Source organism: Salvia miltiorrhiza, chromosome 1 (assembly GCF_028751815.1).
Source record: "Salvia miltiorrhiza cultivar Shanhuang (shh) chromosome 1, IMPLAD_Smil_shh, whole genome shotgun sequence".
Taxonomy (NCBI): Eukaryota; Viridiplantae; Streptophyta; class Magnoliopsida; order Lamiales; family Lamiaceae; genus Salvia; species Salvia miltiorrhiza.
Genome location: NC_080387.1, coordinates 62754164 through 62768027, shown reverse-complemented (window position 1 = coordinate 62768027; position 13864 = coordinate 62754164). Strand labels below are relative to the sequence as shown.

At 35.0% G+C, this 13864-nt stretch overlaps 3 protein-coding genes across 3 annotated transcripts; 2 read left to right on the top strand and 1 right to left on the bottom strand.

Moving 5' to 3' along the window:
- Positions 1-1402: 1402 nt before the first annotated feature.
- On the top strand, positions 1403-6020 carry LOC131003037 (CDPK-related kinase 7-like). The gene is made up of 11 exons (XM_057929504.1): positions 1403-2419; positions 2752-2882; positions 3511-3552; positions 3643-3751; positions 4073-4151; positions 4235-4531; positions 4631-4743; positions 5012-5119; positions 5201-5263; positions 5354-5521; positions 5595-6020. The coding sequence occupies exons 1-11, from the start codon at positions 1940-1942 to the stop codon at positions 5730-5732; spliced, it is 1728 nt and encodes a 575-aa protein (XP_057785487.1). The 5' UTR covers positions 1403-1939; the 3' UTR covers positions 5733-6020.
- Positions 6021-9027: 3007 nt separating this feature from the next.
- LOC131003015 (uncharacterized) lies at positions 9028-12392 on the top strand. The gene is made up of 6 exons (XM_057929489.1): positions 9028-9729; positions 10578-10670; positions 10964-11197; positions 11298-11400; positions 11474-11703; positions 11964-12392. Exons 1-6 carry the CDS (start codon positions 9434-9436, stop codon positions 12193-12195), a joined length of 1188 nt encoding a protein of 395 aa, XP_057785472.1. The 5' UTR covers positions 9028-9433; the 3' UTR covers positions 12196-12392.
- Positions 12291-13589, bottom strand: LOC131003028 (putative NAC domain-containing protein 94). Its single transcript, XM_057929498.1, has 2 exons — positions 13226-13589; positions 12291-12844 (listed from the first exon to the last, which is right to left on the bottom strand). Exons 1-2 carry the CDS (start codon positions 13515-13517, stop codon positions 12516-12518), a joined length of 621 nt encoding a protein of 206 aa, XP_057785481.1. The 5' UTR covers positions 13518-13589; the 3' UTR covers positions 12291-12515.
- Between the last annotated feature and the right edge of the window lie 275 nt (positions 13590-13864).

Here is a 13864-nt window from a genome sequence, read left to right as displayed (position 1 = left end):
CCGTTTCCCAGATCCGAGACCCTTGTATGTATGTGACGTTCCCGTCGTTCCGCCGCCGCCTACGACTTCGCCCCGCAGCAGCCGCACCGCCTCCGACTCCAACAGGCGCTGCTGCTTCTTCTTCTGTACAGATTTGATTTTGATTCTTGAAAGTTGCTGTACAGATTCTTGATTTTGATTTTGATTCTTGAAAGTTGCTGTACAGATTCTTGATTTTGATTTTGATTCTTGAAAGTTGCTACAGATCGGGTAATTTAGGGTACCCGAATACCCGAGTCGGGTATTAGGGTACCCGATTTCAAATTCGGGGTCGGGGTCGGGTAGTGGGTTTAGGGTATTTTCGGGTTCGGGTACCCGATTTTTTCGGGTAGGGTACCCGAACTCGACCCGATTCCCAGCCCTACTACTCGCGTGGTCGAGGGCATATTAGTAAATTTGCCCTCAGGCGGCCATTTCTCTGACTACATCCATTCCTCTGGCGAGGTCCGTTCCTCTGGTAAAGATCATTCATCTGCTCTGCACATATTACTCCTCATCAAACAAGACTCTCATTTGTGAGAAGTCTTGGGTTCAATCCCGCTTAGCGGCGACGTATTCCACTTTAGATGGTGATGTATTATTGTTGTATTATATTGTTTGATGATATGGTTCCACTTTAGGCGGCGACGTATTTATGTTACCTCTTGTAACATAAAAAAAAACATGATTATTGTAACAAATCTATTATTGAGCAAACAAACAAATCATTTTTAGGACATATGACTACGTAACAAATAGATTATTGATCAAAGGAACAAATTATTTTTAGGATATAGGGAGAGGTTCAAGAAAGAACCACTAAATAAAAGAAGAGCAGGGAATCATTTTCAGCCATTCGATCATCAAGATCTACGGTGGATGCATCATCTTGTTGGATGAATGCAGATCCTGGGTTTGAATCCTGAAGGGAGCAATTTTTTTTATTTTTTTGAGTGTATTAATTTTAACAGCGAATGCATTACATTTGATGGTTCTCACGTTCTCACAAATAGTGTCGTTCTCTCTAGAATCCCACCCTTAGGATACATACGCTTATATTTTTATTTTTATTCACACGTGATATATAAAAAATTATTTAATAAATTAATTTGAATGGATCCCTTTCTTCACTTATATTCATCTCTTAATATTTTTTTAATATTTATGTTTTTCATCCACAATATCGTGGAAGAAAAAACGATGCATATGATATGTATGTATCTCGGGGTTGGGTTGCTTAGTTGTTGGTTGATGTTTAGTTGTTTACACATGAAAAACTATACAATACACAACAATTCTCTCTCTCAATAAGGACAGGGTGGAAGTATTCAAACCACACCACCGTGATCATCAATTAATAATAGGCCCTCAAACAAAAAGAAATGACATTTCTCCACATACCACCGAAAATTAAAGAAAACGAAATAATTCCATGACAATTAAATGAAAAGGTGGTAAATAAATTTTATACTGAAAAAAAAAAAAAAAAAAAAAAGTTGCAAAAGCAGAGGAACAAAGGAGAATGGGTTTCTTTGCTTTACTTATCTTTTTCTTGCATCCTATGCTAAGCATCTATTCTCGCTTTTGCGCTCTTTTTCCTCTCTCATTCTTTACCTTCTTGTTTATCTTTGTTTTATTCTGTTCATCTTTTCTCTCAGGGTACTGTGTTCTCTTGCTATTAGTGTATGAGTGATTCGAAGTGTATATTTTCCACACATTTCTTGAACTGAAATGCTGATCAAGCTTGAAGATCCTGTCTTTGTTGAGTTCTTGTCCAAAATTGATAATTATCGTGCTCAAATTGATCTTGAATCAACTTTTCTTCAACTTCAAATGTTTTGAAATTCGCATCGATCAGATTCTTGAAAAATTCTCAAGTTTGGTTCCTAACTAATCTCCTCAAAATTGGGTTCCCAATTCCATGGGACTCTGTCATGGAAAACCCACTGAGCCGCCGCAAAACCTGTCTGAAAATCCGGGTGTCCACGTGCAAAATGACAGTTCCTCAACCGGCAAAACGCCCAAGTTTCCGTTCTACAGCCCGAGTCCGCTGCCGAGCGCGTTCAAGAATTCGCCGGCGAATTCCGGCAGTGTTACTTCAACTCCTCTGCGATTTTTCAAGCGCCCATTTCCGCCGCCGTCGCCGGCTAAGCACATCAAGGCCTTGCTTGCTCGGCGGCATGGCTCCGTGAAGCCGAATGAGGCCACCATTCCTGAGGGGAGTGAGTGTGAGGTTGTTGGTTTGGACAAGAATTTTGGGTTTTGCAAGAATTTCACAAGCCATTATACTTTTGGGGAAGAGCTCGGCAGGGGGCATTTTGGTTACACCTCAGCAGCTGTAGGGAAGAAGGGCGGCTTGAAAGGGCAGGATGTGGCTGTTAAGGTCATCCCAAAATCAAAGGTCTTGCTCTTGATGGCTCAAAGTGGTTTCGGTGTGTGTGTGTGTGTGTGTGTGTGTGTGTGATTGCTGTTGGAGTCATCCCAGAATCAAAGGTCTTGTTCTTGATGTCTCAGAGTGGTTTTGGTTCGTGGAGAAAAATGTGTGTGTGTGTGTGTGTGTTTGTGATGGCTGTTAAAGTCATCCTGAAATCAAAGGTCTTGTTCTTGATGACTCAAAGTGGTTTTGGTTTGTGTGGAGAAATGTGTGTGTGTGTGTGGTTGATATTTGATGTTCCAAATGACAATGCATATCTAGATTCATAATTCTGTGTATATAATGTTCATCTTGTGCAGATGACTACTGCAATCGCAATAGAGGACGTTAGAAGGGAGGTAAAGATACTACGAGCTCTAACAGGGCATACAAACTTGGTGCAATTCTACGAGGCGTATGAGGATGAAGACAATGTATACGTAGTGATGGAGTAAGTTCAGACTTAGCACTGCTTCTGTTATATTTCTTGCTTTGTCATTGTTCCAATGATTGGTCATGGCTAATTGTATATATCATATGATCCTGAATTGAAAACAGAGTTTACATTGTCACGTTATCTTGTAAGCATGTTAATCTCAGTTTTTGTGATATTGCATATGGCAGTAGTTTGTGTAAACTTGACTCATCAATCTCTCAAACAACATAAATGGTTTACTGATGACATTTTCGAGTTTTCTTCCTTCACATATTGGGGTTATTCTGAAGGTTTAATGTAGTATGCTAATGCTTGATGTAGTATGTTGATTATTCAATGTTATTAACCACACATGATTTTGTAGTATTTGAAATAAATGGCAGAAATATTTGGTTATGCTATTCAGAATTCAAGGATCAGGATTAAGACGAGACTAAATCATGCATTTGGGGAATACTTGACCGGCACCTTTTGGAGTGCTTTCGTAAAATCCCAGCAAGGGCTTCATAAATACTATATATAAATAAAAACTTGAAGAATGCAACTTACATTTCTTTAGAGCAAATTATCTTGTACCTCACAAGATAATAATTATCTATCAAAGTCATGAATGTCATCTCTATAATCCTTTTGCTTCATCCAGGTTATGCAAAGGAGGAGAATTACTCGATCGGATACTTTCTAGGTGATTATATACTCATCTTTTTTAGCATACTTCTCCTGCGCTTCTTATCCTTCCAGAGAGTTTTTATTTTTATTTTTTTTGTTGCTACAGGGGTGGCAAATACGCTGAAGAAGATGCAAAAACCATCATGGTACAGATTTTAAATGTGGTTGCCTATTGCCATCTTCAGGGTGTCGTCCACCGTGACCTAAAACCCGAGGTACTACTCCTGAATACCCAGTTATGCCTTCCCTTCCATGAAACTAAATTACATTCTCGGATAATAACTTGCTCTAATAATAACCTGCTCTAATAAGACATACAGTATGTCTTAAAAATATTGTAAGGTCCGCATAATAACCTGCTCTAATAAGAAATATGTCTTAAAAATAAATGTGTGCATTAACTTCTTGAATTTTTTTTATCATTTGTTGGTAAATGAAAAAAAATATAGAGTTATATAGAAGTGCTAATTCTTTATTTATAGAGAAAGTTATTTCCATTTTCCTCAAAATGACTGTGATTTCTTTCATTGCCTCAGAATTTTCTCTTTACTTCAAAAGACGAGAATTCCTGCCTGAAGGCCATCGACTTTGGACTCTCTGATTATGTAAAGCCAGGTTCAGTCTATTGCTACTGGAGTCATGCTGGTATGTTTATTCTAATTTTGTGAGTTGAGTTTGATGGTCGACATTTTTGGCAGATGAAAGGCTGAATGATATTGTTGGAAGTGCTTACTACGTGGCACCTGAAGTCTTGCACAGATCATACGGAACGGAGGCTGATATGTGGAGTATCGGTGTCATTGCTTATATACTTCTTTGTGGAAGCAGACCTTTCTGGTCGAGAACAGAATCTGGAATATTCAGAGCTGTTCTAAAGGCTGACCCGAGCTTTGATGAAGCCCCTTGGCCTTCCTCATCTCCGGATGCTGTAGATTTCGTGAAAAGATTGTTGAACAAGGATTATCGTAAAAGGCTAACAGCAGCCCAGGCTCTTAGTAAGTAGTAAAACAATAGCAGATGCCAACAGAAATCATTTAGATTATTGTTTAGCCTTTAGATTAACTTGATTTAATTCGGTGGCTCATGCTCTTTAGGTCATCCGTGGCTGGCCAGTATCCAAGACTTGAAGATTCCTCTGGATATGATAGCATATAAGCTCGTAAAAGCTTACGTATGCTCTTCTTCTCTGAGGAAGGCTGCTTTAGGGGTATGTAAATTTTCAGTATATTGGGAATCCTGTTTCAAAGAATCATTTTATCATAAGATGTTTTTGGGCTAATTCCTCAATGCAATTGCTTCTTGTTTAAGAAAAACACTAAAAATCTTTAGTGACATAATTTGTGATTCTCTAAACTCTCTAATGTGTAAAATGAGGTTGTTCTCATAAACTCTAGAAGTCAGGTTGCTTGCGTTTTCATTTTTTGTTTTTTTGGTGGATATGCATAATAATATTACGCGTTCTGCCGTTGCAACAGGCTCTTGCAAGAACACTCACAATTCCACAGTTGACATATCTTCGCGAACAGTTCACATTGTTAGGGCCAAACAGAAGTGGATTAATATCCCTTCAGAACTTCAAATCAGTAAGCTCTCTCTCTCTCTCTCTCTCTCTCTCTATCGATTTGTCTTGTATTGTACTCAGCCTACTAAATGAATGTTGACAGGCAATTGCAAAGAACTCCACTGATGCGATGAAGGAATCGCGGGTTCTAGAATATGTCAACGTGGTAAGACATTTTTACCAGAGCATTTCTTCATGAAGGAACAACATTACCTAAATGGGAAGTTAATGGAAGTCATTTTTTATTGTTATGCAGATAAGTTCTCTTCAATACAAAAAAATGGATTTTGAAGAATTTTGTGCGGCAGCAATAAGCGTATATCAGCTGGAAGTGACAGTGAGCTGGGAGCAACATGCACGCCTCGCTTATGATTTCTTCGAGAAGGATGGAAACAGGCCTATTATGATAGAAGAACTCGCCTCAGTATGCTCTCTCTGTCTCTTGCGCGCCCTCTATAAGTAATTCCTGACATTCGTCTTCTTTTTTTTTCTGACAGGAACTCGGGCTTAGTCCATCCGTTCCTGTCCACGTAGTGCTGAAGGATTGGATAAGGCACGGGGATGGGAAGCTCAGCTTCTTGGGGTTTGTTCGACTTCTTCATGGAATCTCTTCCCGATCACTTCAGAAGGCTTGAATGATAGCCGAGCTACACGCCTGCTTATGGTGGTGTTGACAGATTTGGATGCCTTGACAAGATAGAGAGAGCATGGAAAGAATGTTAGAATTGCACAAAGAAGCCATAGCCATTTTTCTGCATTCTTGGTGCAGTATATATTTTGTCCTTGTAATATATTTGGCTGAGGATTGTACAGATATGAGAGTAGATGATAAAAGAGAAACAGCTCACTGCTGAAGAGATTTTGAGTTGGTTGTGTATTGCTATGTACTTTGTTTCTTTCACTTTATGAAGAGTTTTTTTCAACTCTCTCTCTCTCATGGTTACATTAGTGTCATTGTGACTACTAACTAACATAGATACTCACCGATATCATAGATAGTGTCTGCCTTATCATTATTTAGAATTTTAATTGATGATTGTATGAAAAATCATAACAATTCATGAAAATATTTTAAGCGTTTGCCTTATCATTATTTAATTAGGATTTTAACTGACGTATAAAAAATCATAACAATTAAAAATTTGTGTACTTCGAAATCGTATAAAATTTAGTTTATGTGGAAAACTAAAATCATAACAATTCATGCCGATATTCTAAGCGTTTGCCTTATCATTATCTAGGATTTTAATTGATGATAGTATGAAAAATCATAACAATTGAAATTTTGTGTATTTTGAAATACTATAAAATTCAGTTTATGTGGAAGACTAAAACTGATGAATGTATATTTAGGCCCAATTACACCTATATATTTAACTCAGGTTTTGTTTTATTAGTAAATCATTATACTTCTATTAACAAACTTATTTTTACCGTGTTCAACATTCATCAATCCACCAACTTATTGCAATCCTAAAGCAGAATACCCTTACATACTGCATTAATTTGTTACTAATTTGTTGAAAACAAGGTGATCTACGCATAAAATATCTCATAAATGCCTAGAAAAGGAATTTGGAAATGAAGCCAACAATACTAGTGCGCAACCCGTCGAAATTCGACGGGAAATTATTTTATCTTATTATATAAATTATTTTTAAATTTATTTAATTTAAGGTAATATAGTTGAAATTATATTAATTTGAATCATATTCCTCAATTAAATGTTAACCTTTTGTTAGAATAATAATTATTCTTTTTATGTAAATTTTTATTTAATAATATTTTGAAAAATGTATTGATTTTTATAATTTTATTTCATCTGAGTATCATCTCGTCTGAACCTTGTAGGATCATATCATAATCTAAATTTCGGAAGACGACAACTAACGTTTGAACATCAGACTTTTGAGTATCATCTCGTCTAGACCTTAAAATACAAAAAATGAACTTTTATGCGTCAAGTTTTTTTAACATCACTATCTGAAGCTTTAAAAATCAAAGTTGACTTGTGAGATTGTATGATTTGGAACTTCTAACATCATAACTAACTTGTAAACATCATTTTGTATGGAACTTGAAAAAATCTTGACAAATTTTTATGCATTATTAGTTTTAAATATTATAACTGGGTTCCAAGAATCATCTCGTTTGGAGTTTAAAAAAAATAAATTTGACTTGTGAGTATCATCTCATTTGAACTTTGAATGACCACAATTAAGTTACAAGAATTATCTTGTGTGTAACTTTAAAGATCATTATCATCTTTAGCTTGTAAGATCATAACTAACTTCTAAACATATCATCTTGTATGCAGCTTGAAAAATCTTGACAATTTTTTGTGCATTATTTCATGTGGAGTTTGAAATATCATAATTGAGTTTCGAGCATCATTTCGTTTGAAATTTGAAAGAATAAAATGGACTCGTGAACATTAATTATCTTCAAATCTTGAGTTTCGAGCATCATTCCGTCTAAAAATTGAAAGAATAAAATTGACTCGTGAACATTATCTCGTTTGAAGTTTGAAAGACCATAACTAAGTTTTGAAAATCATCTTGTGTGTAGCTTAAGAAAGTTGACACGAGATTCAAATTGTATTAATTTATTTAGTAATTTAATTGATAGATTTTCATAAAAAAATCTATGTTGAATCCAAATTTTATTTTTAAAATTTTATACAAAATATATTATTTTATAATCAAATTAAATTGAAGAAATAATTTACTTAATCAAACCAATTTATTTTTTCAAATTAAATTAATTAGACCATGTATTTAATTAAATAAATTTGGTCAAATTAAATTGACAAAATAATTCAATTTGTATTAGTCTCAATCATTCCGTCAATTAAATGTAGATTTTTAATTTGGAGAGCAAGATCTTGTATAAGTTTTATTTTGGTGAAATCTTATAAAAATACTCAATGTGAAATGAGGTGAATGATACGATTCTTCATTCGATTGAGATTATTATAAATTTGATACATGATTAAAGATTTCTAATATATTTTAACATCATATCCTCTATTGTTCTTTATCTAAATTCTTAATTTATGCATTATTAATTTCATAATTTATCTATTATTATTATTATTGGACGAACATAAACAAATAAAGTTTGCAGAAATGAAAAATATATTTTTCTTCCCTATATAAATAAAATGTATGGATTTATTTTATAAAAAATATAAATAAAATTTTAATTATTTTGATAGACATAAAATAAGATTTTGTTTTAAAGTAATCAGTTTATAGAATTTGTGCCTTATTATGCAAACATGTAAATCAATGATCGGACCCGTTTATAATTTACATATACGTGCATGTCTCAATTCAAACTTAATTTAAAATTAATTTTATTGAAAATTAAGAATATAAATATTATATATATATATATATATATTCATACAATATAATATATTGCAACATATACATATAATATGTACGCTATTGAGAAATATAAAATTAATAACAAATATGCACCTAATCACTAACATTCAATTAAAATAATTTATCGTATATAGATTATAATTTTTTTCTTATCAGACATGTAAATCTAATTTTTATCTAGAAAAAATAAATAATAAAATTTATTAATTTAGATTATATGTAATGTTAATATTATATATATATATATATATATATTTATTATTAATTATATTTATTATGATTAATGAATCTTTATATAGAATGTAATAGTTAATTAATTAATAAATGATGTAGATTATATATGGTAAATTTTGAAATGGTGAGATTTTAGATATGCCACATAGGTTAAGGCTTAATCCTATTATATAATAGATTTCAAATGTGAGTATCATATTGAATAGAGGTCACCAAATATCAGGGTGGGCTCTCAAAATCCGTAAAGCACAAGGCTGGGTTTTGTTGATATTTAAAAATTTAAGCATAACTTTGCTAATAAGCAATCACTATTATTCAGTTGGATACATATCTTTCGACCATTATGATGATTAATTAGCTTCTAATCTTCCACGAATTGATTGTTACTTTTTCATAAAAATTAAATTAAATTAAATTATGATTGTTACTTTTTCATAAAAATTAAATTGCATCAATTTTGCCTCTTCGCTTTTTTTTTTTTTTTGGTGTGAATTCCAATAAAACGTAAAAAAAAACGAAAGAAACAAATAAAATAATCAAGCTATCAAGAAACAGATCCAAATCCAACAACAAATCACATGTAGTAGTCAACCATTGACAAGGGCAAAAAAAAGTGAGGGATAAAATAAACGAACTTTAAAGAAATGGAGGCTTTATGCTCTCCGGTCTCCGCCATCATAAACTGAACAAAATTGGAGGGCTCGAGCTCAATGGCGATCCACAAAATCCACCCGAAAGCGAAATTAACAAAGCCCAGATCTTCAATCTTCATACTCACAGCTTCGATCGCGTGCATTGCAGTGTTGTACCTCGTGTCGTCTCTGGTTTCGGCGCCCGGCAGCATACAGAATATCGTACCCCAAAATCGCCACACTTTGCACGACAAGTACTTGTATTGGGGGAGCAGAATTGACTGCCCCGGAAAGCACTGCGACTCTTGCGAGGGTTTAGGGCACCAAGAGTCCAGCCTTAGGTGTGCCCTTGAGGAGGCATTGTTTCTGGGCAGGTAATTGTGTATTTTTTTGCTTGTAGAGATTGCATTTATTTGTAATTTGGATTTCTAGTGAAGTTTTGAGTTTATGGGATTTTATTTCTGTTCATTTATATTGGATAGTTGCATCAGTTCAGCTGAACTGTGATTGCTGTGAATCTTGATTTGGGGATTTGCAGTAGTCACTTTCTACTTTTGCAGAGTTATGCATTGATCAGTTTATTTAGGTTTTGATGTTATTTGTTTACTATATTGGATAGGCTATGATGTTGTTGCTAGGAAGTATTATAGGTCTCTGTTCTTGCAAATTTTTTAAACTTTGGCTGTGATTAGTTCACTCATGGTTTCTGTTGATGAACAACCTTATTCGGTTCTTTGATGGTTTTCGATTTTGGTTTGCAATTTCCGATTTTCTAGCTATAGTGAAGTTCATATGACCATTTAACTTGTGAGTAAACTTACTAGATCTGGGATGCCTATAGGTGAATTTTCTGTTTTGTGTAATAACATGACAGCAATAAAAATTTGTTTCCTAACAATAAACAATGAAAATGATAGACACTTTTCATGCCTATTTCTTTTATTAACAACTGAGTTGAATGGTTGAAGTTCATCTAGGGAGCTCGAAACTCATAATATTTTATCTTACTTATTAGCTATTAAGACGTAAGAAGATCAGAGTTGTTTTAGATCTGTATCTTGAGTTAAGGACGTTTCGTGTGGTATAATGTTGGACGTCTTTACTTGGAGGCTGATGGCTCTCGGAGAATGGATTTAGTCATGCAAATCACACCCTTCTTGGCAGCATAGTGTGCTTTCAGACTAATTATCTTCTTTAAACTTTTCTTCTCCTCCGATTGCAGGACCTTCGTAATGCCTTCCAGGTTGTGTATAAATCCAATACACAATAAGAAAGGAATTCTCCATCAATCTGGCAATGTGGTTTCTGAGGAAGGGTGAGTTCGTTTCTGCGGTTCAGTAGTGTACTTAAGCCAGAATATGATCTTTTCGGGTTTTTGTAATGTTGAATGATGGTTTGGAGATAGATTCAGATAGTGTTTGATTTTAACTCAAGTAATTGCATATCTTGAACATATACAGAATTAGGGAATGTTCGTCATTTCTTGAAATTATGAAAAATGTTTGCTTATTATAGACTAACCCTGTTAATTTGCTTTGAGTTCTTTGCAGTAGCTACAAACATGTTGTTTCTGTTGTCTAATGATGTAACCGATCTTCTTCTTTATAGGTGGGCAGGTAACTCCTGTGGTATGGATTCCCTGTATGATCTGGATTTCATGTCCAACACAGTGCCTGTGATTTTGGATAATTCGAAAACGTGGCACCATGTCCTTACTACAAGCATGAAACTGGGATCCAGAGGGATAGCACACGTGCGAGGAGTTAGTCGAACTGATCTCCAACAGAAAAAAATGTATTCAAATCTTCTACTCATAAATCGAACTGCCAGTCCACTCTCATGGTAGGTAACAATTACTTATGATCCAATTACTCTTCTTCTTATTATTAGTTTTTGAATCTTGATAACTTCTGTGTAGGTATTAATCATGGTAGTCATTCAGGTTCATGGAGTGCAAGGATCGGAACAACCGCAGTTCTATTATGTTGCCGTATTCCTTTCTTCCATCAATGGCTGCAAAGAAGCTACGAGATGCAGCGGAAAAGGTAATCCACTGCAATTTAGCTACTTTTCTCTAAGTCAGTTTCTGCTTATAATAGGAAATGCTGCTTAAACCAGATAAAGGCTCATCTTGGGGATTACGATGCTATCCATGTCCGACGAGGTGATAAGATAAAAACTAGGAAGGACAGATTTGGTGTCCATCGAAGCTTACATCCACATCTCGACAGAGATACACGTGCTGAGTTCATTCTTTGTAGAATTTCCAAATGGGTCCCCCCGGGTCGAACCCTCTTCATTGCATCCAATGAGAGGACTCCCGGCTTCTTTTCGCCCTTATCTGTGAGGTAACTTTCTGCCGACTTATATATGTCAGTTCTCTAATGAATTCCTACAATGTAAATACATTCAAAACTCAAATCCATCTATAGTTAGGAAGAGTCCAAGATGTCCCATTATAGGCAAAACTACTTATGTTTGATCATTTGGCCCTAATTACTCATTGCTCTACTCTAATCAAGAATGAGTTCTTTTCATCTCATTCGCATAGCGGCAGTCGGGAAGGATGCATTCTCGCGTCTCTCTTCATATTCTCGTGTATTTGCAGGTACAAATTGGCCTATTCATCAAATTACAGCAGTCTTTTGGATCCAATAATTGAGAACAATTACCAGCTGTTCATGGTGGAGAGGCTTATTATGATGGGAGCCAAAAGCTTCATTCGAACGTTCAAAGAAGACGATACAGACCTCAGCCTCACAGATGATCCCAAAAAGAACACCAAAATATGGCAAATACCTGTTTATACCAGGGAAGTAGGGGAAGGAGACAACTGCTGACTTTAATTTCTCTAATTTTTGTTGCTCTTTGTTATTTCAAGAATATCTGTCTGTGGTGTTAATTTTTTCATTATTTTGTTAATACTGGCAAATTATTTGAAAAATGTTGTTTTGTATCTATAAATTTTGGTTCCTGTAATCCACTCATGTATACTATACCATTTCAGAGTAATGGCAAACATGAGCTAATTTACATTCGTAGTGATTTGCTTGAATATATACATAAATAAAAGTATTGTTTGAATCCTAACTAGGTCAGCACCCCTCCGCAAGCCATCATATCAAAAGCCAAAATCAACAGATTAAAGTGGTGCTTGAATTCAGCAGTCATCGTTGTTGTCGTCTCTGCTTTTCTGGCGATGAAAGTAGACTACTGCGAGCACAAGTTGTCGAGAAGAATGGTGTGAAGTGTTGAGCTTGTATTCTTGCATCAGCCATTGGGTTTTCTGTTTGCCTTCATAATACTTAAAAGATGTTTTGTAGCCAATGATACTTCCACTTATACTACCCTTGATTTCTTTGGGGGCCTGAGTTGGCTTCCAATTCCCCTTTTTCGATTTTATGCTTCGATCTGTCTTGGATTTTCCAATCTTCTTTATCCAAGTATAGAAATACATCTTCCCATCTCCATGATCTTCGTTAACCAAACCTGCAAATTCAATTCAACATCGATCACTTACGTTATTAATTAATTAATATGCCCCTCAACAAATAAGAAAAAATTTACCAACAAATTTTCACCAAACCTACCTACGTTCCTACTCATCATACTCCAAATTCATCATGACGTCGATCGAGTTAATGACGGAACCTTCCCATCGTTGTAAATATTGTGATTGATTAAGAACTTGACCGAACGTAATTACGTTGGTTAATGAAATCTGTACGGACTTATTGAAGATTATCATGCATTTGTTATTTTCTTTTAATTTCCTTTTCTAAAGAAGTGTCGAAAGTCATCAAGATTCAAAACCCACGTAGAATCTTTTTCAAAAAAAAGAAAAATTGCATAAAATATAGGAGTATATACCAGAAAGCTGGTGTGGCTCGTAGTCGTAGATATCTGCATGATTGATGATCCTTGTCTGCGGCAGAGAGGCATTAAGAAACTCCGGCTGAAGGTAGTGGATGATCAGCTCCTCGTCGGTCGGCCGGAACTTGAACCCGGGATTATAATTGCCGCCGCCGCCGCCGTCTAACTCGAACGATTGATCATAAGGCGGATAGTCTTCGACCCAGAGAGAGCCGGCGGCCAATGGCGGATACGACGGCGGCGGCGTAAATTCGTTGAATGGATAATATGACGGCAGCTGCGAAGCCATTAATTATAATTCTTGAGAATCAATTTGATTGTGAATGTGATGCGCTTTCAATTAGGTAAGGTAACTACTCTAGTGTATATATAATGGAATCATATAGGAGATCCAGATTCAATTAGATCATAATTACTGTAATACTATAACTAATCATCGACTCTAATACCAATTACTATATAAAGTTTAAGCTTACGAACATTGTAAATTCAATCTCTTGAGAATTATCTAGAAATTTGAAATTCAAATACTGAAGAATATATAATTATGAGTTTTAGTTTGAGATACTTAAGCTGATTAATAACTGTAAATTCGGGGGAATCTAATATATATTGATTATTCTATTCGGCTCAAAT

What these genes read in the sequence shown, in the direction of transcription:
- LOC131003037 (XM_057929504.1), top strand. Translation starts at nt 1,940, where the DNA reads ATGGGACTCTGTCATGGAAAACCCACTGAGCCGCCGCAAAACCTGTCT. An exon ending in AGGTCATCCCAAAATCAAAG is followed by an intron (nt 2,420 to 2,751) that starts GTCTTGCTCTTG and finishes CATCTTGTGCAG; the next exon opens with ATGACTACTGCAATCGCAAT. An exon ending in TTCTAGAATATGTCAACGTG is followed by an intron (nt 5,264 to 5,353) that starts GTAAGACATTTT and finishes ATTGTTATGCAG; the next exon opens with ATAAGTTCTCTTCAATACAA.
- LOC131003028 (XM_057929498.1), bottom strand. Translation starts at nt 13,517, where the DNA reads ATGGCTTCGCAGCTGCCGTCATATTATCCATTCAACGAATTTACGCCG. An exon ending in CGAGCCACACCAGCTTTCTG is followed by an intron (nt 12,845 to 13,225) that starts GTATATACTCCT and finishes TTGAATTTGCAG; the next exon opens with GTTTGGTTAACGAAGATCAT.
- LOC131003015 (XM_057929489.1), top strand. Translation starts at nt 9,434, where the DNA reads ATGGCGATCCACAAAATCCACCCGAAAGCGAAATTAACAAAGCCCAGA. An exon ending in TACGAGATGCAGCGGAAAAG is followed by an intron (nt 11,401 to 11,473) that starts GTAATCCACTGC and finishes TGCTTAAACCAG; the next exon opens with ATAAAGGCTCATCTTGGGGA. An exon ending in TTTTCGCCCTTATCTGTGAG is followed by an intron (nt 11,704 to 11,963) that starts GTAACTTTCTGC and finishes GTGTATTTGCAG; the next exon opens with GTACAAATTGGCCTATTCAT.